The sequence below is a fragment of the Rana temporaria genome, chromosome 12 (genome assembly GCF_905171775.1).
Source record: "Rana temporaria chromosome 12, aRanTem1.1, whole genome shotgun sequence".
Lineage (NCBI taxonomy): Eukaryota > Metazoa > Chordata > Amphibia > Anura > Ranidae > Rana > Rana temporaria.
The window spans coordinates 12,175,559-12,203,326 of record NC_053500.1 but is presented as its reverse complement, the minus strand read 5'-3'; the positions used below and the strand labels follow the sequence as shown (position 1 = coordinate 12,203,326).

Genomic DNA, 27,768 nt, shown 5'->3' with positions numbered 1-27,768 from the left:
GGCGGGCTTACGCCGGCCCACATACGTTACGCCGCAGTAACTTAGGGCGCAAGTTCTTTCTGAATACGGAACTTGCGCCCTAATTTACGGCGGCGTAACGTATCTGAGATACGTTACGCCCGCAGAAAGATACGCTTTTCTTTCTGAATCTAGCCCACTGAATATATTACGAATTCTCCAAGGGGGTGAAAACTTTTGAGCACAACTATACCCGTCATCTGTCACTGCACCCTGTATAGAAGTATGCCCATTGTGCTTGTCATCTGTCAGTCACCCACGTGCGCGGGCCTACGCAATATTGAACCCTACGGACTAAGACTGGGATGCCATTAAAGTTCCTGTGCGTCCCAATACTTTTGGTAATATAGTGTATGTAGAAATGTGCCCGCTGAACATGCGATCGGTCATACAACACCCCACTGCATGGCGTAACCCAGGACATGCGACTTGCCTGCACCCCTCACACTGCCCGCATTCTCCACCAATTGTAAACGGGCTATTATCAGACATTTCAGTAAACGTAAAGTCCGCTTTGTTGGTCAGCAAACAGAAAGCTCTTCCGCCCCACCCGGAGACCCGAGCCACCAGCTGGCACGTCCGCCGGCTGGCCAGAGCCCTGAAGAAAGCAGGAGCCCCCCACTTTTTCCAGCTCGCCCGGGCTCTTCCGTCCCACCGAGAGACCTGAGCCACCTGCCAGCACGTCCACTGGCTGGGGGCCTTGAAGAAAGCCAGAGCCCCCCCTTTCCCCAGCTCGCCTGGGCTCTTCCATCTCACCCGGAGACCTGAGCCACCTGCTGGCACGTCCACGGGCTGGCCGGAGACATGAAGAAAGCCAGAGCCCCCCCTTTCCCCAGCTCGCCTGGGCTCTTCCATCTTACCCAAAGACCTGAGCCACCTGCTGGCACGTCCACGGGCTGGCCGGAGACATGAAGAAAGCCAGAGCCCCCCCCTTTCCCCAGCTTGCCCAGGCTCTTCCGCCCCACCGGGAGACCTGAGGCACCAGCCGGCATGTCCGCCGGCTGGCCGGGGGCCCTGAAAAAAGCCAGAGCTCGCCCGGGCTCTTCCACCCCACCCAGAGACCCGAGCCACCAGCTGGCACGTGCGCCGGCTGGCCAGAGCCCTGAAGTAAGCAGGAGCCCCCCACTTTTTCCAGCTCGCCCGTGCTCTTCCATCCCACGGGAGACCCAAGCCACCAGCTGGCACGTCCACCGGCTGGCCAGAGCCCTGAAGAACGCAGGACCTCCCCTTTTCCCAGCTTGACCGCGCTGTTCCGTTTCACCGGGAGACCCAAACTAACCAGCCGGCACATCCGCCGGCTGGCCAGGGGCCCTGAAGAAAGCCGGAGCCCCCCCTTTCCCCAGCTCGCCTGGGCTCTTCCGGCCCACCGGGAGACCTGAGGCACCAGCCGGCATGTCCGCCGGCTGGCCGGGGGCCCTGAAGAAAGCCAGAGCTCGCCCGAGCTCTTCCGCCCCACCCGGAGACCCGAGCCACCAGCTGGCACGTCCGCCGGCTGGCCAGAGCCCTGAAGAAAGCAGGAGCCCCCCACTTTTTCCAGCTCGCCCGGGCTCTTCCGTCCCACCAGGAGACCCAAACCACCAGCTGGCACGTCCGCGGGCTGGCCGGAGACACGAAGAAAGCCAGCTCGCCCGGGCTCTTGTGTCCCACCAGGAGACCCGAGCCACCAGCCACCACATCCGTTGGATGGCTGGAGACACGAAGAAAGCCAGAGCCCCCCCCCTTTCCCCAGCTCGCCCGGGCTCTTGTGTCACACCAGGAGACCCGAGCCACCAGCTGGCACGTCCGCGGGCTGGCCGGAGACATGAAGAAAGCCAGAGCCCCCACCTTTCCCCAGCTCGCCCAGGCTCTTGTGTCACACCAGGAGACCCGAGCCACCAGCCACCACATCCGTTGGCTGGCCGGAGACACGAAGAAAGCCAGTATTGGCTTTGATCTGGTCTCGGATGTAGTAACCCGGAAGCAATGCCATGACAGGGGAACGCATGCGTCGGTCCCGAACGCACGCAGATCGTCCCACACATGTGAGGTATCACCACAAATGTCAGATCATGGGCACTAATTCTAGCACAACACCTCCTCTGTACATCTAAAGTGGTAACCTGTAAAAGGCTTTTAAAGTGTCGCCTATGGATCGTAAAATCGACGCTGCTTGTCGTCGTTGTGTGCAGGCGTGTGCAATTTTAAAGCGTGACATGTTTTGTATATATTTACTCGGCGTGACATCATTTATATTTTACAAAAAAAAAGGGTTATGTATTGTGTGTTTTTTTTTTTTTAATGCAAAAAAAAGGGTATTTTTTTCCCCATAAACTGCATTTGAAAAACCACTGCACAAATATCGCGTGACATATATAAATTGGAAAACCCACAAGTTTTATTCTCTAGGGCCTCTGCTTTAAAAAAAATATATATAATGTTTGGGGGTTCTAATACATTTTCTAGAAAAAATAAACAGATTTTCACATGTAAACAAAAAGTGACAGAAAATGCCTGGTTGAAGACCAGTGGATAAGATAAAAAATGTTTAGTTAGCGAATTTGGCCCATGGAAGGTGGGGGGATCCGAGAAGAGGAGGTTCAGGGCCGCTCTGTACAATTCCATTGCACAGAGCAGGTACGTATAGAGATGTTTGTTATTTTAAAAATAAAAATCTTCCATTCCAATCACGTTAACCTGTCCCAGGCTGACTCTCCACATACATCCCCCCCCCCCCCATTGAAGCCCGCTGTGAGCCGGTCGGAAGTCCGACCAGGGCCAGCCTTAGGTGTTCAGGCTAATCCTGTGGCCCCCCCCCCCCCCATCTTCACCCCCTCGCCCCCTGGTCACCTAAACATACACAAAGAGGAAAAAAATATTTGTAACAAATCATTTGTTTTAATTTAACTTTACATTACACAGCACCCTGCATCACTGGACCCCTTTACATTACACAGCACCCTGCATCACTGGACCCCTTTACATTACACAGCCCCCTGCATCACTGGACCCCTTTACATTACACAGCACCCTGCATCACTGGACCCCTTTACATTACACAGCACCCTGCATCACTGGACCCCTTTACATTACACAGCACCCTGCATCACTGGACCCCTTTACATTACACAGCACCCTGTATCACTGGACCCCTTTACATTACACAGCACCCTGCATCACTGGACCCCTTTACATTACACAGCCCCCTGCATCACTGGACCCCTTTACATTACACAGCACCCTGCATCACTGGACCCCTTTACATTACACAGCACTCTGCATCACTGGCCCCCTTTACATTACACAGCACTCTGCATCACTGGACCCCTTTACATTACACAGCACCCTGCATCACTGGACCCCTTTACATTACACAGCACCCTGCATCACTGGACCCCTTTACATTACACAGCACCCTGCATCACTGGACCCCTTTACATTACACAGCACCCTGTATCACTGGACCCCTTTACATTACACAGCACCCTGCATCACTGGACCCCTTTACATTACACAGCACCCTGCATCACTGGACCCCTTTACATTACACAGCACCCTGCACCTCTGGAACCCTTTACATTACACAGCACCCGGCATCACTGGACCCCTTTACATTACACAACACCCTGCATCACTGGACCCCTTTACATTACACAACACCCTGCATCACTGGACCCCTTTACATTACACAGCACCCTGCATCACTGGACCCCTTTACAATAAACAGAACCCTGCAGCTCTGGACCCCCTGCATGTTACACAGACCCCCCTTCAGTGTATTCACCCCTTCAATGCAGACCTCCCATTCAGAGTAGCCCCCCCTGCCGGTCTGACACCCCCCCAGTGTGTGGTACACCCCCACCCCCCCAGTATGTCTCTGGATGGCCGCACGGCGCCCCTGTTGCCCATGGCGCCCTGTGCGGCTGCACAGCTCGCACACCCCAAAGGCCGGCCCTGAGTCCGACGGACAGAAAGAGAACAGAATCTATCTAAGGTCCGTCGGACTTCCGACCAAAAAAGTCAGATGGAGGCTACACACGGTTGGACTTTCCGAGAAAAAAAGCCTGTCTGACTTTTTTCTCGGAAAGTCCGGCCCTGTGTACGAGGCATTAGACTTTGACCGTCAAAACCTCTCTTTTTCCAGCAGTGTTGCCAACCTTCCATATTTTTACGGACAGTTCGTAAAAACGGGCACTTTTTTCCCCCGTTCGTAAATGTCTGTGGTTGCGGAAATGTGCCAGTAAAAATAGCCGAGATCGGTTCGGCTTGGAACTGCGCATGGAGATTGGAGGCAGGGGGTGATTGGAGGCAGGGGGTGAAGGTGGCTGCAGTGGCACCGCAGAGGGGGGTGGAGGCAGGGGGAGATTGGAGGCACCGCAGAGGGGGATGGTGGCACCGCAGAGGGTGGGGGATGGAGACAGAGGTTGTTGGTGGCACCGCAGAGGGGGATGGAGGCAGGGGGCCTGGGGGAGATTGGAGGCAGGGGGTGATTGGAGGCAGGGGGTGTTGGTGGCACCGCAGAGGGGGGATGGTGGCACCGCAGAGGGTGTGGGATGGAGACAGGGGTTGTTGGTGGCACCGCAAAGGGGGATGGAGACAGGGGGCCTGGGGGAGATTGGAGGCAGGGGGCCTGGGGGAGATTGGAGGCAGGGGGTGTTGGTGGCACCGCAGAGGGGGATGGTGGCATCGCAGAGGGTGGGGATGGAGACAGAGGTTGTTGGTGGCACCGCAGAGGGGGGTGGAGGCAGGGGGCCTGGGGGAGATTGGAGGCAGGGGGCCTGGGGGAGATTGGAGGAAGGGGGTGATTGGAGGCAGGGGGTGTTGGTGGCACCGCAGAGGGGGATGGAGGCAGGGGGCCTGGGGGAGATTGGAGGCATGGGGAGATTGTGGCACCGCAGAGGGGGGTGAAGGCAGGGGGTGTTGGTGGCAGAGGGGGGTGAAGGCAGGGGGTGATGTGACTAAATAATTTGCCCTTATTATATCAAAAATAACAAAAATATCTGACAGAGCTTGAGATATTTTGAAAGGAAGAATGGGCAAAAATGCCCCTCTCAAGATGTACAAAGCTGGTAGAGACACCCCAAAAAGACTTGCAGCTGTAATTGCAGAGAAAGGAGGTTCTACAAAGTATTGAGTCAGGGAGGCGCCATACAAATCCCCCCACACTTTTCACGTATTTATTTGTAAAAACAATTGAAAACCGTTTATGATTTTCCTTCCACTTCACAATTATGTGCCACTTTGTGTTGGTCTATCACATAAAATCCCAATAAAATAAATGTTTACATTTTCGGTTGTAACATGGCAAAATGTGGAACATTTCAAGGGGTATGAATACTTTTTCAAGGCACTGTAGGACATTTTACTTTTGATATATTTTTGGCTCATGCCACCTGCGCCAGTGACCCTTCATGCCGAAACCAAGGTCCTCTATCATCTTGCATTCAGTGTGTGTTCTTCAGTACTGTGCAAAGATTTTCGTCAGGTGTGAAGAAATGCTGTAAAATAACAAAAATATCAATTTTAATTGTTTATTTATAATCAATGTATAAAATGCAATGTGTGCGAACAGAAGAAAAATCTAAATCTAAATAAATCAATATTTGGTGTGACCCCCCTTTGGCTTCAAACCAGCATCAATTTTTACAGTTGCACACTTTGTACACTTGCACAAAGTCAGGGATTTTGTAGGATAATGCCGCGTACACACGATCGTTTTTCGGCATGAAAAAAAAACGATGTTTTTCCAACTTCATCATTAAAAACGATGTTGCCCATACACCATCGTTTTTGAAAAATGATGAACAAAGCGCGGTGACGTACAAAACGTACGAGGGCACTCTAAAGGGGAAGTTCTATTCGCCTTTGGGCTGCTTTTAGCTGATTCCTTGTTAGTAAAAGACGATTCGCGCTTTTTTGTCTGTTACAGCGTGATGAATGTGCTTACTCCATTATGAATGGTAGTTTTACCAGAACGAGCGCTCCCGTCTCATAACTTGCTTCTGAGCATGTGCGGGTTTAACCACTTGAGACACGCGCTATTGACAAAAGACGTCAACAGCGCGGCTCTCAAGTGCCGGGTGGACATCTTTGGACGTCTTTTAAAGTGCATTACCCGCGTGCACCTCTGGGTGGCGAGCAGCGGGTAAACTGTCCCGGCGCATCGCTGGGAAGCCGATGCGTGTACCTGGCGGCCGCGATGTCCGCCGGGTACACGCGATCGTCGGTAACACAGCAGGACGTGAAGCTTTGTGTGTAAACACAGAGCTCCATGTGCTGTCAGAGGAGAGAGGAGACCGATCTGTGTCCCTTGTACATAGAGACACAACATCGGTCACCTCCCCCAGTCACCCCCTCCCCCCACACAGTTAGAACACACCCAGGATACACATTTAACCCCTTCCTCACCCCCTAGTGTTAACCCCTTCACTGCCAGTCACATTTATACAGTAATTAGTGCATTTTTATAGCACTGATCGCTGTATAAATGTGAATGGTCCCAAATTTGTGTCAAAAGTGTCTGATACGTCCGCTGCAATATCGCAGTCCCAATAAAAATCGCAGATCGCCGCCATTACTAGTAAAAAAAAAAAAAAATTAAAAAAAATGATAATTATGTTCCCCATTTTGTAGGCGCTATAACTTTTGCGCAAACCAGTCGCTTATTGCGATTTATTTTTAATTTTTTAAAAAAATACGTCGAAAAATACATATCAGCCTTAACTGAGAAAAAAAAAAATTTAAAAAAAAAAAATTGGGATATTTATTATAGCAACAAGTAAAAAATATATATATTTTTTTAAATTGTCGCTCTTTTTTTGTTTATAGCGCAAAAAATAAAAACCGCAGAGGTGATGAAATACCACCAAAATAAAGCTCTATTTGTGGGGAAAAAAGGACGCCAATTTTGTTTGGGAGCCACGTCGCACGACCGCGCAAATGTCAGTTAAAGCGACGCAGTGCCGGAAGCTGAAATTTTGCCTGGGAACGAAGGGGGTTTATGTGCCCAGTAAGCAAGTGGTTAAAACTTTGTTTTAGCCCACACACGATAATTTTTTACAACCCGAAAAACAACGTTAAAAAATGCAGGATGTTCGAATTTTTTTTTTGCTGTTTTTCTAAAGCCGAAAAACGATGTGAAGCCCACACACGATCATTTTAAATGACGTTTTTAAAAACGTCGTTTTTTTTTTCATGCCGAAAAACGATCGTGTGTGCGCGGCATTAGAGTCAGGTGTATGATTAACCAGATGTACCAAGCAGGTGCTAATGATCTTCAATTTCATATGTAGGTTGAAAGTCATTAACTGAAACAGAAACAGCTGGGTAGGAGGCTTAAAACTGGGTGAGGAACAATCAAACTCTGCTACTAAGGTGAGGTTGTGGAAGACAGCTTGATGTCACCATGCCAAGACTGAGCACAGAAACAAGACACAAGGTAGTTACACTTCATCAGCAAGGTCTCTCCCAGGCAAAGATTTCAAAGCAGACCGGGGTTTCAAGATGTGCTGTTCAAGCTATTTTGAAGAAGCACAAGGAAACGGGCAACGTTGAGGACCGTAGACGCAGTGGTCGGCCAAGGAAACTTAATGCAGCAGATGAAAGATACATCCTTCTTACTTCCCTTCAAGACTGGAAGATGTCCAGTAGTGCCATCAGCACAGAACTGGCAGAAACCAGTGGGACCCAGGTACACCCATCTACTGTCTGGAGAAGACTGGCCAGAAGTGGTCTTCATGGAAGAACTTCATCCAAAAAGCCAGATCTCCGATGTGAAGACGAGGACATGGCTGCAGAGAGACTGCAGGAGATCAGCAGCACTGAGACACAAAAATGGATGAAAAAAGGTGAAAACAAGAATTTTACCCAACCTATTTCCACCCACGTAGCGCATATGTGCAGCTACAAAGAGGTTGGGCTTTGAAGCCTACAGTATATCCTACCTAACTACCATATCTACAGTATGGGCAGCCAAGGTTTTTGTGCTGAGAGGGCGCTCATGATGTACTCCCAGCACAGAGACTGATCCTGACCTCTGCTAATGGTGGGCTTCCGATCGTGTAAGCACTGTGACGGCCAGGGGAGGGCTGACAGCCTTAGGCCTGGGGGGCAAGTTCAGTCAAGTGGCCATTGAACCGCCAAATCAGCTCACCATCTATGGCCCATCTGGTTTTTCAATGCAGCCTCACCAATGCAGCCTGATCACTGGGGCAGGTTACATGGGGTGGATGGGGGGTCAGCTATGGGTTTCAGGGTCTCACCTCAGTGATCTCAGCAGGTCCTTGCATGCCACAGCCTCCTGCGGGGGTAATGCTCCTGGCCCTGGGGTCACGTTGCAGCCAGCACCCAGCCCTGCGTCCCGACTCCCTGCCTGCTTCCAAAAATCCAGTTTCCGGGAGTTGTGGTTTCCTCTGCACAGCTCTGTTTTCCACCCACCGGGAGCTTGAGCGTAGACTACGACTCCCGGAATGCAACAGCTAGCGGTCAACTGCCGTGGCCATGGCCCCGGCCCAACTTCCTAGACCAGAATAAAAAAAATGGTAGCGGGCAGCAGCTGCCGGACATTTTGAACACAAGTCAGGGCGGCCTGGGAGGCAATTGCCACCCTGCCTCCTGGCCCAGCCCTCCCCTGGTGACAGCCAATCACAGTGGTCATGTCATCGGGCAGTATGTCCCACCACCCAGGCGTAAAGAACCATTAGAAGGGACACTGGGGCTGGCCAGAAAAGGGTTGAACAAAAAGCTGTGTATGACATGCAGTGCTTTTTGCTTTTTCCTCTCCCGGCTCCAGTTTAGTTTAGTAGCGCCCCCCTCAGGCTGTTCAAGCTGCACTCATGCACTGTGCACTCTCTCCCAGCTCCAGCTTAGCTTAGTAGCAGCCTTCTTGAGTCATTTAAGCTGCGCTTGTGCACAGTGTGCCCTCTCCAGGCTACAGCTTAGCTTAGTAGCAGCCTTCCCGAGCCATTTAAGCTGCGCTTGTGCACAGTGTGCCCTTTCCAGGCTACAGCTTAGCTTAGTAGCAGCCTTCCCGAGCCATTTAAGCTGCGCTTGTGCACAGTGTGCCCTCTCCAGGCTCCAGCTTAGCTTAGTAGCAGCCTTCCCGAGCCATTTAAGCTGCGCTTGTGCACAGTGTGCCCTCTCCAGGTTCCAGCTTAGCTTAGTAGCAGCCTTCCCGAGCCATTTAAGCTGCGCTTGTGCACAGTGTGCCCTCTCCAGGCTCCAGCTTAGCTTAGTAGCAGCCTTCCCGAGCCATTTAAGCTGCGCTTGTGCACAGTGTGCCCTCTCCAGGCTCCAGATTAGCTTAGTAGCAGCCTTCCCGAGCCATTTAAGCTGCGCTTGTGCACAGTGTGCCCTCTCCAGGCTCCAGCTTAGCTTAGTAGCAGCCTTCCCGAGCCATTTAAGCTGCGCTTGTGCACAGTGTGCCCTCTCCAGGCTCCAGCTTAGCTTAGTAGCAGTCTTCCCGAGCCATTTAAGCTGCGCTTGTGCACAGTGTGCCCTCTCCAGGCTCCAGCTTAGCTTAGTAGCAGCCTTCCCGAGCCATTTAAGCTGCGCTTGTGCACAGTGTGCCCTCTCCAGGCTCCAGCTTAGCTTAGTAGCAGCCTTCCCGAGCCATTTAAGCTGCGCTTGTGCACAGTGTGCCCTCTCCAGGCTCCAGCTTAGCTTAGTAGCAGCCTTCCCGAGCCATTTAAGCTGCGCTTGTGCACAGTGTGCCCTCTCCAGGCTCCAGATTAGCTTAGTAGCAGCCTTCCCGAGCCATTTAAGCTGCGCTTGTGCACAGTGTGCCCTCTCCAGGCTCCAGCTTAGCTTAGTAGCAGCCTTCCCGAGCCATTTAAGCTGCGCATGTGCACAGTGTGCCCTCTTCAGGCGCCAGCTTAGCTTAGTAGCAGCCTTCCCGAGCCATTTAAGCTGCGCTTGTGCACAGTGTGCCCTCTCCAGGCTCCAGCTTAGCTTAGTAGCAGCCTTCCCGAGCTTGTGCACAGTGTGCCCTCTCCAGGCTCCAGCTTAGCTTAGTAGCAGGCGCACTGGGCTGTTCAAACTGCGGGCCTGCACAGTCTCCATCTCTAGCTGAGGACACGCAGTGTTTGATGAGAACAGAGCGGCAGCTCGGGGGCACATTACTCGGCCTGTTCTACAAATGGCAGGATAGAGCAGAGTGAGGCACCAGCACTTTTCTGGAGGGGACCAAAAACAGCAGCATCGGCCATCTTATTCTCTTTCCCCATGTTACGAAGATTCACCCTGGTTTTAAGTTGTCACCAGAACAGTAGACAGTAGAGGGGAAATCTCCCTATGGGGACTCCTTCACTTTGGAGAGATTTCCTTTCTTTTCCTGTTGTGGCTTTGGGACAGGAAGAGAAGGAAAATGTCCCCAATGGGGACAGATGGGGGAGAAAAGAAATCTCACAAGTTATAACCTTTCCTTGTCCAAAAATTAATAAAAATTCCTATATTCTCTTCTAGGGTCACTTGCCCATAATCTCCTACCTATACCATACATCCCAGGAGGTTTCAGGGTATGTTACTGTGCATGCATAGTGGCGTTCATCAGGAAGGGAGAGGGGGGGGCATCAGATGATGTCATCATGAGACCAGCTGTCTCATCCTGGTACTTACAGCCAGCCTCCTGATGCACCATCTTCATCTGTGATGTCATCAGGGGTCTACTTTTATCAGGGGCCTACTTTCTTTCTGATACTTAGGGGCAGATCCACATAGATCTGCACCGGCGCAGCGTATCTAAGATACGCTACGCCGCCGTAACTTACTTGACTTTGTTTTCAAATCCACAACGAATTTGCGCCGTAAGTTACGGCGGCGTAGTGTATCTCTCGCGGCGTAAGGGCGCGGAATTTTAAATTCGGCAGGTAGGGGGCGTGTTTCATTTAAATGAAGCGCCTCCCTGCGCCGAACGAACTGCGCATGCGCCGTCCCTAAAATTTCCCGCCGTGCATTGCGCTAAATGACGTCGCAAGGACGTCATTGTTTTTTCGACGTGAACGTAAATGGCGTCCAGCCCCATTCACGGACGACTTACGCAAACGACGTAAAATTTTCAAACTTAGACGCGGGAACGACGGCCATACTTAACATTGAGTACGCCACCAGATAGCAGCTTTAACTATGTGCCGGAAAAAGCCGAACGAAAACGACGTAAACAAATGCGACGGCCGCGCGTACGTTCGTGGATCGTCGGAAATAGCTAATTTGCATACTCGACGTGGATTACGACGTGAACGCCACCTAGCGGAGGCCGAAGAATTGCATCTAAGATCCGAAGACGTACGCCTGTCGGATCTAACCCAGATGACGTCGTATCTTGTTTTGAGGATTCAAAACAAAGATACGACGCGAGAAATTTGAAAGTACGCCGGCGTATCTACTGTACTCTCTTTGTGGATCTGCCCCTTAGTGTTTCTAAAGGCTTGAAGTGGTTGTTAAGCTACTATCTCATCTTTATATCATCCCCTCTGTATCTGACAGAAGGGATGATGAACAGATTATTTCGTTTTTAAACAGTGGGGAAATGAGCAGATCAGTGATAGCGAGAGATGACAGACAGGGAGGGGGGAGGAGGACAGAGGGAGACAGGAGAGCTGCAGATAGAAGCGGTTGACGGAGGCACGTACGCTGACAACGGTGTCAGGGCTCAGTAGCCCTGATATATCGTGGTCAGCATACAGAGGAGAGGGTAGAAACTGGCAGGATCAGCCAGGTATTTCAGGTGATACACGTGCTGATCTATGATTGGACACAGCTGATCACATGGTAAAAAGTTACAACTTCAAAAAAACTCGCCATGACTCTTACTAAATACCCTTTGAGGCCTCATGCCCACTGGACGTTATAATAACCTTATAAAAAACGCCAGTAGCTTTGCAGCGAGTTTTTCAATGTTTTTAGCATCATCTATTCTAGGGTTTTTTAGGGTTAGCGTTTTCTTGCGTTTTTCAAGGTTAGCGTTTTCTAGCGTTTATAAATTTTATTAACGTACAGAGATGCACAACGCAATTTCCATTTACAGTAGCGCAGTGCTGAATAGCAAAAAAAAAAAATGCCCCGGTCATGAAGGGGGTAAAACTTTTCCGGAGGTTAATAATAAGTGATTAATAATATTAACAACAACATCCTCATAAGTGATAATATTAAATAACAATACAGAAATATAATACCAATATGATTAATAATACTAAATAATTAAAACTATACATAAATATCATAGAAAATGTCATTGTATTGTTAGTAATAAGCATACAAATACAATTTAATAATAAAACTACATAAATATACTATTATTTATTATTAATAATAATAATACTTTAAAGAAAATAATAAATAAAAAATATATAATAAATATAATAAAATAATTCCAATATATAATAAATAATTATAATATATAATAAAATAACAATGCAATTTTTTATTGTATTTATTTAATATTTTTTTTTTTATTTATTTATATAAATTAAAATGATTAATGCTACATAAATATAATTAAAATAATGTTTATCTCATTGTTATTAATTATAACAAATATTAATACAAATTGTATTTATAATAATAATAATACTTTAAAGAAAATAATAAATAAAAAATATTACATAAATATAATAAAGTAATTCCAATATATAATAAATATAATAAATAATTTTAATATATAATAAAATAAAAAATGCAATTTTTTTATTATATTTATGTAATATTTTGTATTTTTTATATATATATATATATATATATATATATATATATATATATATATATATATATATATATATATATATATATATATATATTAAAATGATTAATGCTACATAAATATAATTAAAATAATGTTTATCTCATTGTTATTAATTATAACAAATATTAATAAAAATTGTATTTTTATAATAATAATACCAGCTAACAATACTTTAACTATAAATTATAATAAATGATAAAATATTATAATTATACTAATATTGTAAGAGATAAAAATCTCTATATATAGGTTATATGCCCCCTATGTGTGTCTATATATATACATCGGCCATTATGGCTCCCCTGGCGGCGGATTGCGGGTACTACAGCGCTGCAGTATGACAGGCAGCAGGCGTGGCTCTGCAGTGTCTAGCTCCCCGCCCACCAGCGGCTCATTGCGGTAGTGTCTGCATGCTAACCGTTCACATCCATCTCCCCGCACACCACAGAGGAACACCTTTCCTATTCACAACCTGTCCTCAGTCCGCGCAGTTCTCTAGGGCGCCCTCCATATTGCTGTGGACAAGACGGGTCACGGGAACCAGGGCGTTTCGCCTCACGTAAAATGGCGCCGCGGAAGGAGACCACTGAGAAAGAACGAGGGTGGGTCACGTGGTCGCTGGGCGGGGTCCGGGGCTCGGGCAGATAAAGCGTCACCTAGCAACAAGCGCAAGGCGTGAATGATTCATGAGCTGACGTCAAGACGCACGGCACGCTCTTCTTCAAGCGCGTGACATCAGCACGGGTGAGGCCGGTTTGAGCGAGGAGTAGAAGGTAACGGCCGGAGCGGGTGAGGAGCGGGAACCGGGCCTGGGGGAGGGGATGGGAGCCGGCCACCGGGACTGTGTGCGCTACGGGGCACCCGTTACCGGGGACCTGTCACCGCTTCCGTCTAATGCTGAGTCTTCCTTCATTTTACCTCATAGCCGGTGTGAGGAGAGACTCCAAGCCTGACCTATGGGGAGCCGCCAGTCATTCATTGGCCATCCCTTCCCCCATCTATCCATCAATTGTCACCCCCACACCCCATTTATATCAATTCTCACCCCCTATTTATCAATTGTCTTCCCCCGTATATATCGATAGTCATCCCCTGTATATATCGATAGTCACACCCCATTTATATCAATTCTCACCCCCTATTTATCAATTGTCTTCCCCGTATATATCAATTGTCACACCCCATCTATCCATCAGATGTCACCCCACTCCTCATATATCTATCTCGATTGTGAGCCCCATGCCCATTGATTCTCCCCCCCCCCCCCCCCCGCCCATTGATTGCCACTTCCCCTCCCTGTGTGCCCATTGATTGCCCCTTCCTCTCCCATACCCCCCCCCTGTGCCCCTTGATTGCCCCTTCCTCTCCCATACCCCCCCTGTGCCCATTGATTGCCCCTTCCTCTCCCATACCCCCCTGTGCCCATTGATTGCCCCTTCCTCTCCCCATTTATATAAATTCTCACACCCCATATATCAATTGTCACCCCACTCCTCATATATCTATCTTGATTGTGAGCCCTGTGCCCCTTCCTTTCCCCATACCCCTGTGCCCATTGATTGCCCCTTCCTTTCCCCATACCCCCTGTGCCCATTGCTTGCCCCTTCCTTTCCCCATACCCCCTGTGCCCATTGCTTGCCCCTTCCTCTCCCATACCCCCCCTGTGCCCATTGATTGCCCCTTCCTCTCCCCATTTATATAAATTCTCACCCCCCATATATCAATTGTCACCCCACTCCTCATATATCTATCTTGATTGTGAGCCCCATGCCCATTGATTACCCCTTCCTTTCCCCATACACCCCTTGCCCATTGATTGCCCCTTCCTCTCACCATACCCCCCTGTGCCCATTGATTGCCCCTTCCTCTCAGCTATCAATTGTCTCGTCACAACTCTTCCCCCCCCCCCCTCTGCTGTGCCTATTGATTCTCACGCCCCCTTGTTGCCCATTTGCTTGTGAGCCCGTGCCCCTGATCTCCCAGACCCCTTTATGTCATCTGTTACTTTAAATACTCACCATGTATAATACACTGGTGATTTGTCACTCTATATACTCAGTTGGTATATTTTACTTGTCACCTTTTACCCGCCTTGTATTGTGCTGCACCTGTCAGGTCAGTGGTTGTCATTATCATTGGCACCCTAGCGGGTTACATTTTTAACGGTCTTATCTCCCCTCAAAACTGCGATTTCAGTTTGCGGTCAGTGATGGCGGCTGATGTAACTTTATTCTCTTGGCGTTCACCAGAATTCCTTGTCGCATTAAAAACTCCCCGGTCGTTACAAATGATGGCGTCACATGTAGCTTGTAGATTTGGGGGGGGGGGGGGGGGTGGCAGCGGGACACAAGGTGTGTGTTTTTTTTTTTTGTTCTTCCTCCTTTACAGAATAAATGAAGGTTTAAAATAAAAACCTTCCGCCTTTACAACCACTTTAAGCTCTGACCATAAACCCTGGAAGCTGATTGGTTTCCATGCACAGAGTCTCCAGTTTTAGTAAATCTCCCCCACAATGGAACTTTAAATCTTTTACATTGGTGTGTAACCCACGGCATCGGATCGGTTTGGCTTTTTAATGGAATAGTTGAACATCTGTCAGATTTTATTGCCTGTGCCTGCATAGAGGAGATGAGCTCCAAACAGGAAATGAGTTGAGCGGACGTCGGGAGGGCAGGAAGTAAGACGACAGTGTTCAATATATCAACATGTATGATTGGCCCCTTTCACACGGGCGTTCCAATCGCGTCTGCCTGTCAGTTATTCAGGCGGACCTGATCAGAAGGTCCATGTTTTCCTCTGGACCGGCGGGGCGGGGGGGGGTAAATGGGTTGTGTCTGGGTCGCCTACCTCTGGGTCTGCTCAGGCCCACTAAATAAAAAGATGAAGGTTACCGTTGACACCCGGCTGCCAATAGAGCCCAGCGGCGTCCGGTCTCCCTAAGGCTGCATTCACACTATAACGCGGCGTATTTTGCCACGACAAATTGTGCCGTATTGTACCGCGATTTGCCGCGACAAAACGGGTCATTTTAACCTTTTTTTTTTTTTTTTTTTTTTACAACACATTGTTTATGTATATGTCTATGCCGAACGCCGCCTGAAAAAAAGGGTCCGGGACTTGTTTTCAGGCGTACAGCGTTTCGGCGTGAGATGTGAACCATCTCCATAGACAAGAATGTAAAATCACCCCTCCAGCGGCACGAGCGTCGGGCGTAAATACGCGAAGGTATGAATGCAGCCTAAATCAAGGGCCTCAAACTGGCAGCCCTCCAGCTGTTTCAAAACTACAAGTCCCATCATGCCTCTGCCTGTGGGAGTCATGCTTGTAGCTGTCAGCCTTGCAATGCCTCATGGGACTTGTAGTTTTGCAACAGCTGGAGGGCCGCCAGTTTGAGACCCCCTGCCCTAAACTGAGCCTGATCAGCAGACAGACGCCCCATTGATTGGATCAGAGGCTTCCCCATGTGAAAGGGCCCTTTAAATGATCTGCCGTCTCTGTTGGGTGGATTTAAAATTCTGCTATGAGAAATGTACAGTCATGACTGCAGTACTTGATTTTCTAAATGGACTATTATTACTATTACATGTATAGCGCCATCTAATTAACGCAGCGCCTTACACAAGGCTTGACACATATCCTTTGAATCTAGGAGCCAGCTAACCAAGTTAGGCGTTGGTCTTTTCTCTATCTATCTCTATCTATCTCTCTCTATCTCTCTCTATCTCTCTCTATCTCTCTCTATCTCTCTCTATCTCTCTCTATCTCTCTCTATCTCTCTCTATCTATCTCTCTCTCTCTCTCTATCTATCTCTCTCTCTCTCTCTCTATCTCTCTCTCTCTATCTCTCTCTCTCTATCTCTCTCTCTCTATCTCTCTCTATCTCTATCTCTCTCTATCTCTCTATCTCTCTCTCTATCTCCCGGGGTGATGCCGGCATTGTGCTCAGTGTCTTAGACTCCATACACACTATTAGATTTTCTGCAGCTTTACCAAAACCATGTAGTGCAATGCCTGTCTGATTGCATACAAATTGAAACTCTTAGGCTCCATTCACACCTAGGCGTATTTACGCCCGACGCTCGATACGCTGGAGGGGAGAAATACCATTGCCCTCTATGGAGATGGTTCACATCTCCATGCCGAACGCCTAAAGCTCAAAACAAGTCCCGGACCCTTTTTTTCAGGCGGCTTTGGTGTTCGGGCTAGGAGATGTGGACCTGGGGGTTAAAATCGCGGTGTTTTGTCGCCGCAAATCGCAGGACAAAACGCCGCGATTAGATGTGAATGCAGCCTTAGGCGGTAAACCGCGGTAAAAAAACGCTGCGTTATGTCACGGTAAAAAACACTGTCTTGTAGCGGTAAAAAGGCTACGCTCAGGTGTGAATGCAGCCTTAAGTGGAGTTCCGCCCAAAAAATGGAATTTCTGCATTTTGTATCCCCCCCCCCCCTCCGGGGGAGCAGATAACTGTGTAATCCAGGTAATTACTCCCACTTCTGGGCATAGGTCGCTGCAGTATCTGCAGCGATTTACACAATGTCCATCTCCTCCGTCGTCCCCCCCCCCCCCCCCCCCAACCGCTGTCGTCTTGAAGACTCGCAGGTCCCAGAAAACAGCAAAGACCAGTGGGATCGCACAGTAGGACTCAGGCATGTGCGGTAGGGGACCAGGAAGTGAAGTCACAAGGCTCCACTTCCCGATTCCCTTACCGAAGATGGCGGCGCTTTCACCCAAGAGCTGACACAGATTGGCTTCGGGTGCCGACATCGCGGGCGCCGACATCGCGGGCGCCCAGGACATGCAAGTGTCCTAATGTTAAGTCAGCAGCTGCAGTATTTGTAGCTGCTGACTTTTTTTAAAAAAAATTCAGCAGTACTTTGCTTTAAAGGGGTTGTAAAGGTTTGTTTTTTATTTTATAAATTGGTTCCTTTAACCTAGTGCATTGGTCTCCAAACTGCGGCCTGGGGGCCAGATGTGGCCCTTTGCTTGATTTTTATCCGGCTTCGGGTGCTTTTTTATTCATTGGCACCAGTGGTGGGGGCAGGGTTCCTCCCGGTGACGCCAGTGGTGGGGGCAGGGTTCCTCCCGGTGACGCCAGTGGTGGGGGCAGGGTTCCTCCCGGTGACGCCAGTGGTGGGGGCAGGGTTCCTCCCGGTGACGCCAGTGGTGGGGGCAGGGTTCCTCCCGGTGACGCCAGTGGTGGGGGCAGGGTTCCTCCCGGTGACGCCAGTGGTGGGGCGGGATTTTGTACTCCACAGTTCGGCCCCCTTTTAAGTCTGGAGGACAGTAATTCGCCCCTTTGTTTAGAAAGTTTGGAGACCCCTGAGCTCATGCATTGTTGGTTCCCTTACCTTTTCCTTCAATTTCCCTTCTAAATGTTTTTTTTTCTGTCTAAATTTCTCACTTCCTGTTCCTCCTCGGTAAACTTGCCCCCATCATCTGGCTGGGGGTTAGTCAGGCCGAACCGCTTACTGAGGAGAAACAGGAAGTGAAAAATTCTTTTAAGGTTTGATCTCCATATTTAATAGTTTTGGGAAATCTTAAGACAAAAATCTGCAGAAAATCTAATGGTGTGTATGGGGCCTTACTCTGGGTGGTCTCTGGTGAGAGCGATAATGATGATGGCAGTGGGCATGCCTTCCTCTTTACTCTCTCTTTAGGTTGTCGGGTAAAGCGGCAGCCACGTCTTCTGTGAAACAATGCGGCGCTGCTGCTCGAGCCAATCAAAGTGTGACTCCTTTAGCCAGTCAATGCGTATCCTGCCGCCTCTACAGCCAATAAGAGCAGAGCGATGGTGGCTGGGCAACCAATCTGAATGCGGTGTGCAGATGACCCATAAAAAATGCGCAGTTGTGCTGCAGCTGACGGGAATCCCATGTGCGTGCACACAGCGGCATTGGTTGCTAAGACATTGTCAGTCCTAGTAACCAATGACAGCGAGTGCAAGGGAGATTGAGGAGTGTGGGAGACGGAGGACACGCAGTGCAGCCGTCTACAGGCATGGGCTGACAAAGGCCAGGATGCAATTTCTAGTTGCCATGGTGACCTGGCGCCTGGGATTTGTCAAGCCCTGGCTTTACATATTTATACATTCGGATCGGCCCCTGCCTTCAAGGAGGAACATTTTAACGTCCCCTAACTCGCATTCTACATACACATAATGGGGCTAATGTAGACAGGAGACAATTAACATGTCTTTGGAGTGTGGGAGGAAATCGGAGCACCCAGAATTGCTGGACTTTTTTATATGTTCTGTTGTAGAGGATCCTCTGCGTTGTCTCCTGTTCATGGCTTGGAAGGGAACCCTTTTGAAGGGCAGGCAGTAACCTGTATAGGATCCAATAAAGCTTTGTTATTTTATAACACTGCCTGAGATTCAACCACGTGGGGGGGGGGGGGTAGCTGAATTGGGTAAAGAAGGAACTAGTCCCTGTCATGATATCAGCAGTTCAGGTAGCTTCTTGTGCGCATTTCCCTTGCCTGACGCATGAATGGACACTTTAAATACAAATTAATGCAGAAAAGGAGTCATGTTGTAACCGTTATCCCTATATTGTCCTTTGTGAAAAGGTTGTGGCATCCATAAAATTCTACCCAGTCTTCACAGCACACACCTATTCCATTTATTTTTAAAACTACAATAACAAATGGATACTTGCTGGCTCTGCAATGGTTTGGCACAAAGCGGCACTTTTTTTTTCTTCCTGGGGTCCCCCACTTGCGCTTTAGACCCCTCCTCTTCGGCGAGCGTCCCCAGGGAAAGCCACTTTCCTGGGGGGGCGTGTTGGCTCCAATGCATGCTCGCTCCTGAGCCACCCAGACTGTGTCTATTGACAGACTGGGTGATTGGGCTCCCTCCTCGCAGTATTTGACAGCAACAGCGGCCAATGGCTGCTGCTATCGTTCTGTCCAATAGGAAAGGAGACGGCGCTGTGCAAAGGAGACGGCGCTGTGCAAAGGAGACGGCGCTGTGCAAAGGAGACGGCGCTGTGGAAAGGAGACGGCGCTGCATGTTGCTGGATCGGGTTGGGGGTTTTAATGCATCATGGTGACTGCAATGTGCAGCTGTGAAATCCTGGCGGTCTAGCAGCTGAAGAGGACTGGGCAGATGGAAGAACTGGGAGCTCAGTGCTGGAGGGCTTCTCCTCACAGGGAAGTCTGTCCTAATGGGGTTCAGGTACTAAAACTGGAGAGTGCAGAATCTGGTGCAGCTGTGCATGGAAAACAATCGGCTTCTTGGAGCCCTTTCACACTGCCAGCGCCCCAAAAATTCCGGTAAAGCGCCGCTAAAACTAGCAGCACTTTGCCCCCTGGCAGCTGAATAAAGGGTTCAAAGCGCCGCTGCAGAGGAGCTTTGGCAGAGCTGCCAATTGATTTCAATGGGAAGGGGGGTGGGGGCTACATACACCACTCCTAATGCGCCTCAAAGAAGCTGCTTGCAGGACTTTTTTGGGTGCCCTACCAGCGCCCCAGTGGGAAAGCACTCAGGATTTCACACTGGGATTGCAGATTAGACTTTTTTTCAAGCACTTTACAGGCGCCATTTTTAGCGTTAAAGCACCTGAAAAAAGCGCCTCCAGTGTGAAAGCGGTCTTACTTCAGTTAAGCTTTGACAATAAAACATGGAGGCTGGTTGGTTTCTATGCAGAGCTGCTCAAGATTTTGCACCAATTTTAGTTCAATCTAGTTTTAGCGGTGCTTTTCAGGCCACTAGCGGGGTCTCTTTTAACCCCTACTAGAGGCCGAAGGGGTTAATAGCGCGCGCAAAGCACCGAATTGCTTTGCAGGCGCTTCGCCAGCGGTACCCATTCATTTCAATGGGCAGTGGCGGTTTAGGAGCGGTGTATAATCGCTCTTAAAGCGGGGGTTCACCCTATTGATAAAAAAAAAAAAAATAAATGTTTTCCTTCTAGCATAAAAATTCGGCATAGTAGCGCGAGCTACAATATGCCTGTCTTTATTTTTTTATCCCCGTACTCGCAGTGTAATCGTAGACACAAGATTTCCGACTCCCCGTGGGTAATGGGCGTTCCTATGGAGAGGAAAGGTGATTGACGGCCGGCTCTGGCACGTCGCGCTTCTCCGGAAATAGCCGAAATAGGACTTGGCGCTTCATGGCGCCTGCGCATAGTCTGTGCGCAGGCGCCGTGAAGAGCCGAGGCCTGTTCCGGCTGTCTTCGGGGAGCGTGACGTGCCAGAGCCGGCCGTCAATCACCTTCCCTCTCCATAGGAACGCCCATTCCCCGCGGGGAGTCGGAATCTTCTATCTACGAGTACACAGTGAGTACGGGGTAAAAAAATAGACAGGCATACTGTAGCTCGCGCTACTATGCCGAATTTTATGCTAAAAAGTTGTTATGGAGGGTGAACCACCGCTTTAAACTGCTCCAGAAATGCTGCTTGCAGGACTTTAAGTGAGAGTGCACCGCCTTAGTGTGAAAGCACTCGGTTTTCACACTGGAGTTACAGGAGAGGCTCTTTGCAGGTGCTATTTTTAGCGCTAAAACGCCTGTAAAGCGCATCAGTGTGAAAGTAGCCGTAAAGCAGGGTGTTTCAAACTAGCAGCCCTCCAGCTGTTGCAAAACTACAAGTTCCGTCATGCTTGTAACGGTCAGCTTTGCAACTGCCTCATGGGCCTTGTAGATTTGCAACAGATGGAGGTCTGCCAGTTTGAGACCCTTGCTTTAACTACTTCAGCCCTGGAAGATTTGGGTGCTTAATGACTGGGCCATTTTTTTGCGATATGAAACTGCATCACTTTAAGGCTGCATTCATACTATAGCGTACTGAATCGCGTTTTGTCCCGCGAATTGCGGCGGCAAATAGCGGCATTTTGTACCGCTATTCGTGGCGACAAAACGCAGCGATTGTGAATGCAGCCTGTGACCCCCTCTATGCAGATGGTTCACATCTCCTAGCCGAACGCCGAAAGACGCCTGAAAAAAAGGTCCGGGACCTTTTTGCAGGCGTCCGGCGTGGAGATGTGAACCATCTCCATAGAGGGCAATGCTAAAGCATCCCTCTGGCGTGTCGGGGCGGCAGCGGCGTTCACACTACAGGCGTATATACGCCTAGGTGTGAACGGGGCCTAAGACACAATGAAAAACTCAATGGGGCGTTTTTCACGTAAAAAAAAAGGCTCATCTGCATTCCCAATGTGAAAGCCCGAGTGCTTTCACACTGAGGCGCTGTGCCGGCATGTCAAAGTACTGCAAGCAGCTTCTTTGCAGCGCTTTAGGAGCAGTGAATACACCGCTCCTAAAGCGCCCTTTCACATTGACATCAATGGGAAGCGTCTGCAAAGGTCCTTGGTATCGGTGGTTTGTGGACTCTTTTAACCCTTGATTCGGCCCCTAGCGGAGGTTAAAAGCGCCCTGCCAGCGATCGAAAAACGCTGCTAGTTTTAGCGGTGCTTTACCAGCTTTACATATTTTTGTAAGCGATGACCGCTCGCGGGATCATGCCGACGGCAAGTGGTAAAGCGAAGCTCCAGGCTTCTTCAGAAAAATTAAGTCAGCAGCTACAAATTCTGTAGCTGCTGACTTTTAATATTTGGGCACTTGCCTGTCCAGAAAGCCAGCGGTGTCTTCAGTCTGCTCTCGGGTGCCGCCGCCATTTGTTGTAAGGGCTTAACTGCCTGTTCCCTACAACGCATGCATGAAGAAGTGCACTTCTGTGTGAATGGCCCAGCAGCAGGTCAAGGAGCTGAACTTGAGGGTGACTTTGCCACGGTGAAGTCACCTGGTAGTGTGAGCGGGTACCTGTCAAAAGGTACCACTCCCTGAAAGGTGTCAAATGTGGAAGGGGGGGGGGGGGGGTCAGAAGGCAAATAAGCGGAGCTTCTCCTTTTGGATGGAGCTCCACTTTGACGCTTCAAAGGCTAAGTCCACCTTTTTGCAAAAAAATAAACCAATGCACATATATGTGCAGAAACAAGTGTATTTATTTGCAGAGCGTTCCATCTCTAAGGCCCCTTAAACATGGGGCAGTGGAGGTGCGGTGACGGTATAGCGGCACAATTTTTAGCGCTGATATACCGTCGTATTTTCCGTGATATTCGGTCGCTAGCGGTGCGGTTTTAACCCCCACTAGCGGCCGAAAAAGGGTTAATACCGCCCGCAGAGGCGCATTGCGGGCGGTATTACTGCGGTTTCCCATTGATTTCAATTTGTAAGGAGCGGTAAACACCCCGCTCATATACCGCTCCAAAGATGCTGCTAGCAGGGCTTTTGGAGCGGTCCTGCTAGCGCATCGCTTCAGTGTGAAAGCCTTCGGGCTTTCACATTGAAGCCTGCACGGCACGATTTTTTTTTCAGGCGGTATAGCGGCGCCATTTTTAGCGCTGAACCACCTGAAAAACGTGTCGGTGTGAAAGGGGTCTTATTGATGAACCGCAGTTGCAGTGCCCAACTTTCGTGCAGCTCCATCTGAGGTGTGTATTTCCTTCAGCTTTCTAACGTATCAATGGACTACATGAGCAGTGGCAGATGGCACCTGTAGTTTATTTATTCACAGATCTCCATAAATGAATGACATGAAGGTCTGCTTGGCACCACGTCACAAGTGGAGTTTTCCTTTTAAAGCTTTTTTTTTTTTTTTTTTTGTGTCCTTGAGCACACAGTGAAGGTGGTTTGTATGGGGGGGGGGGGGGGGGGGATGGTCTTGTTTACAGATCGTTTGCAATTCAAATGGTTTTCATGGAAACCATTGTAAACGTTGTGCTGAGTGTGCTTTATTGGACAGGCTGCAGTACCCTGCTGCAATCTGCCTTCTGTAACCTCCCTTTCAGACATTCTGTTGGGACAGTAGCAGGTTGAGGAATGTCTTCAGTTAGGGGATTGTAAATGGGATGCAAACAGATTCCAGAAATGATTTGGCAAATGAGCTTAAAGTGAAAAATTAGGTCCTACTAGACTGCTGCAGGTTGGTCTCTTTTGCAGGTACAGCTATGCAAAACATAATTCCAAAGAAGTGCCTCTACTGTGTAAAATCCAGTAATACACGGCATGCTGCTCTGCACATGCTCAGTAGTTCTTTATTTTTAGACACGGCCGAGTTTGTAGAGGGCGATGTGCTGAAAGCCTTTAGACCCCCTTTTCACACTGGGGTGTTTTTAGGCACTTAAGCGCCAAAAAAAACCCTGAAAGAAGCCTCATCTGCAATCTCAATGTGAAAACCTGAGTACTTTCGCACTGAGGGGCTGCGCTGGCAGGGCGTCAAAGTCCTGCAAGCAGTGAATACACCGCTCCTAACGCGCACCTCCTCATTGAAATCAATTGGCAAACGCCTTGGCAGTGGCGCTTTTAACTAGGGTTGTCACAATACCACTTTTTTAGGACCGAGTACAAGTACCGATACTTTTTTTTTCAAGTACTCGCCAATACCTATTTTTTTTTTTTTTGTCCCCCACAGATGCAGCCATGTCCCCCCCCCCCCCCCCCATACCTAGATGCCGCCTAGTTAATCAGCGTGCGGGGAACATTACAGCTTTCATTTGAATAGCTGTCTGTTCCCCGCCGCGCATAGACACTCACCCTTGCTCGGGATTGGACGGGTGATCTGCACTTTGATAGACAGATCACCCGTCCAATCCCGAGCAAGGGGGAGTGTCTATGCGCGGCGCGGAACAGACAGCTATTCAAATGAAAGCTGTAATGTTCCCTGCACGCTGATTAAATAGGCGGCGGGGGCGTTGCGGTATGCGGGGCGGGGGTAGTATCGGATCTGGCATCGGGGGCAATGCTCAGTATCGGTACCGATACTGGTATCGGGACAACCCTATTTTTAACCCTTTATTTGGCCACTAGCGGGGGTTAAAAGCTCCCCGCTAGCGCTTGAAAAACGCTGGTAAAGCACCGCTAGATTTAGCGACGCTTTACCAGCGTTTTTCGGGCGCTGGCAGTGTGAAAGGGCTCAAGGAGAAGTAGTCAAAACTCATTGGGCTGTACTACATCTGTGGATTACAGGCGTGCAGTTAAAAAAATATATTAAAGCTTTACAATCACTTAAATAGAATCAGCGTTTCAGTATTGGCAGGAAAATCCATTTACAAGAACAATAATTCCTGCCAGCAGCTAACATTGGTACATGTCTGTGCAGGCAAGGATGATGCAACGGTCTGCCATCGCAGTAACATGAAGGGGATGAAGTAGGGCCTGTATGGAAAACCCGGTTTTCAGTTCGATTTATGTATGTTTTTCATTTTTATTTCAGACGACATGGCGGTTAATGTTTATTCCACATCAGTGACAAGTGACAATCTGAGTCGTCATGACATGCTGGCATGGATCAACGAATCTCTGCAACTCAACCTGACCAAGATAGAGCAACTCTGTTCAGGTAACATGACAATGTCCTACTAAATGGAGAAACGTGAATAATGGTATTCTAAGGCAGGGGTCTCAACTTTTCAAACAAAGGGCCACTTTATTGCCTTTCAGACTTTAGGAGGGCCGGATTGTGGCCAGCGGGGGCAGAAAATGTCACGGACCCGGCATCAGTGAGAACAAATATGGCTTCAGGGTTGGTGGTCAATAGGAGGAGTATTCCCCCTATTAGTAGGAGGAATAGTATCCCATCATTGTCATTCGTGGAAGATATAGTGTCCCATTGTTGGTGTCAGTGGGAGAAATAGTGCCTCATATCAGTGGAAGGAATTGTGTCCCAAAGGCTGGATTAAGGCTAGCAAAGGGCCACATCTGGCCCTCGGGCCGCAGTTTGGAGACCCCTGACTTGGCTCATCCTTCCCCTTTTTTTTTTTTTTTTTGCCTTTTTTTTTTTTCTTCAGAAAAATCCTCACTTCCTGTTCTTCTGTCTATAACTCCACACAGTAATGCAAGGCTTTCTCCCTGGTGTGGAGTGTCGTGCTCGCTCCCTCCCTTGGACTACAGGAGAGTCAGGACACCCACTAACACACAGCTCCTTACTCTATCTGCAACGTAGAGAGCGTCCTGGATCTCCTGTAGTCCAAGGGAGGGGCCAAGTACCAGGGAGAAAGCCTCACATTACTGTGTTAGACAGAACAGGAAGTGAGGATTTCTCAGATGAAATTAAGACACTTTAAAAGCAAAATGGAAGGATGAGGTAAGTGAAGGAGGACTGCACTAAGGTAAAGGAAGCTATTTAGGGGTTAGTGCGTTTGCTGTTTAATTTGTCCCCCTGTATACCCTAAAAAAACCTGGCTTATCCTGTTTGACTATACCCTCCCCTCTGCAGACAGACCAAGATAATCATGGCTGCTGAGCCCTGACACTGGTTCATTTGCATGATTCCATCATGCGCAGCTCTCCGTTTCTCCTCTCTCCCCCCCCCCCCCCCACTTCTTGTACCAGGCCTGGTACCGTCCCCTTTCCCTGACATCATGGCTGCTTGCTCCTCTTCTGCATCAGGGAGTAGCCGCTCCAGGTGGGAACCCAGATGAATATCCTCCGTTGCAGACAACTCAGGTGCAGGCAAAGCAGGAACAAAGATTGTCTCTGGACAGCCGCACTCTGAAAAAATTGTAGCCTTTATTAAAAAAAGGACAGCACTACAAGTCACAGCAAAATAAAACCCGACCCCTGATGCGTTTCGCACTGAAACTAGTGCTTAGTCATAGCTCATGGCTCATAGCTTAGTGCGGCTGTCCATAAACAATCTTTGTTCCTGCTCCTCTTCTGGATCCTGAGGACTCCACTGCTGGATAGACAATAGGAAGTGGCCATATTGTGCAGGCAGTGACGTTGACACCTGAAAAAGCACCCCTCCTCCTGGTAACTAAACAGGAGGGGGGACTTGGAGTATCAGATGACCATGGCAGTGTGTGTGTGGTGTTTTTTTGGCATGCTAGTGATCACTTGGAAGGTGTGGGTTTAATATTTTCCTGGAGATGGGCTTCAAATGCAGCACTAAAAACCTCCAGAATTAAAAGCCAGCATTCCAATTAGGGCCAAAACAACTAATCGATTATGAAATTAATCGATTACAATTTTCATAATCGATTACTCGGCCAGTAACATAATGGGGTTTAAAAAAAACTAAAATTAGCCCTTTATAGTACAAAAAAGCAAATCGCTACTGTAAATATTACTTTCACTGTCCCACAGTAAAAAATATGAACCCCTTACAGTAGCGATTATTTGCGCTTTTTGTACTTATTTTTGTTTTTTTAACCCCATTATGTTACTAAACATCTCAGGCCGGGGTCACACCTTTGTTTTTGGTGCTTTTTGCAGAAACACTGCAGTTCATTTACATGTTTTCCTATGGGACACGTTCACATCCATGATTTTTTTTTTCAGCTGCTGCGTATTTGGAAAGGGCGGGGACTTTTTAACGCAAAACGGTGCCATTTTGTTTTTTTGGTTCAATATACTTCAATGGAGAAGCTGCAGAAAAGCATGTCATGTGTTTTTGCGGCAATTTGTTTTTTGTAATCCGCCCAACAACAAATTGGCGCAAAAAAATTAAAAAATTCAATTTTTTTTTTATTTTTTTTAAGGCTATGATCCGATTAACAGAAACAATAATCGGTCAACTAATCGATTATGAAAATAATCGTTAGTTGCAGCCCTAGTTCCAATGAAACAACAAAAATATATTGATACATGACTTTTATAGTTAAGCGCACAGAGTACTACATAAAGCGGCGGTGTCGATGTGTATTGTTTCTTGTATTTATGACCTCCTGAGAATTCTTTTTCATTGGGTGTGCTAGTTTTTTGTTCTGAAGTTATCACATTGTGTACAGCCAAAGCTCATTGGGCTGTACTTATGTGAATCACAGGAGTGCAGTTCATCCTGAGGCCTGCTGTCAACAGAGCCAGTCCAGGCTCGGCAAAGATTGTGACTTTATGGCTCGGGATCCGCACCCATGCCTGAACCCGCACTCCTCTCAGTGAGCCTGATCAGCCAATCCTACCCCTCCACAGCTCAGTGCTCCGGTGAGCACGGGGGGGCAGCGCAGAGAGCGCACCACTTGTAAATCAACGGTTTTAGTTTTGCTTTACTGGTGCTCAGGGATTTTTGTTCTGAAGTTCTCACATTGTTCAACTATTAAAGA

General features: G+C 48.6%; 1 protein-coding gene across 6 annotated transcripts in view; it reads left to right on the top strand.

The window, feature by feature from the left end:
- Positions 1-27,768, top strand: part of MAPRE1 (microtubule associated protein RP/EB family member 1) — a 48,538-nt gene that overhangs the window by 3,084 nt on the left and 17,686 nt on the right. For 3 of the 6 annotated variants that reach the window (XR_005744559.1, XM_040331492.1, XM_040331488.1), the window contains exons 1-2: positions 13,396-13,503; positions 24,942-25,067. Coding sequence is in view for 5 of the 6 variants with exons in the window: in XM_040331492.1 (XP_040187426.1) it covers positions 24,947-25,067 (121 nt within the window). In the remaining variant the exon portion in view is untranslated. Of the gene's footprint in view, positions 1-13,395; positions 13,520-24,941; positions 25,068-27,768 lie in introns of those variants that run through there. The other 3 variants (XM_040331489.1, XM_040331491.1, XM_040331490.1) reach the window with 3 other exon arrangements.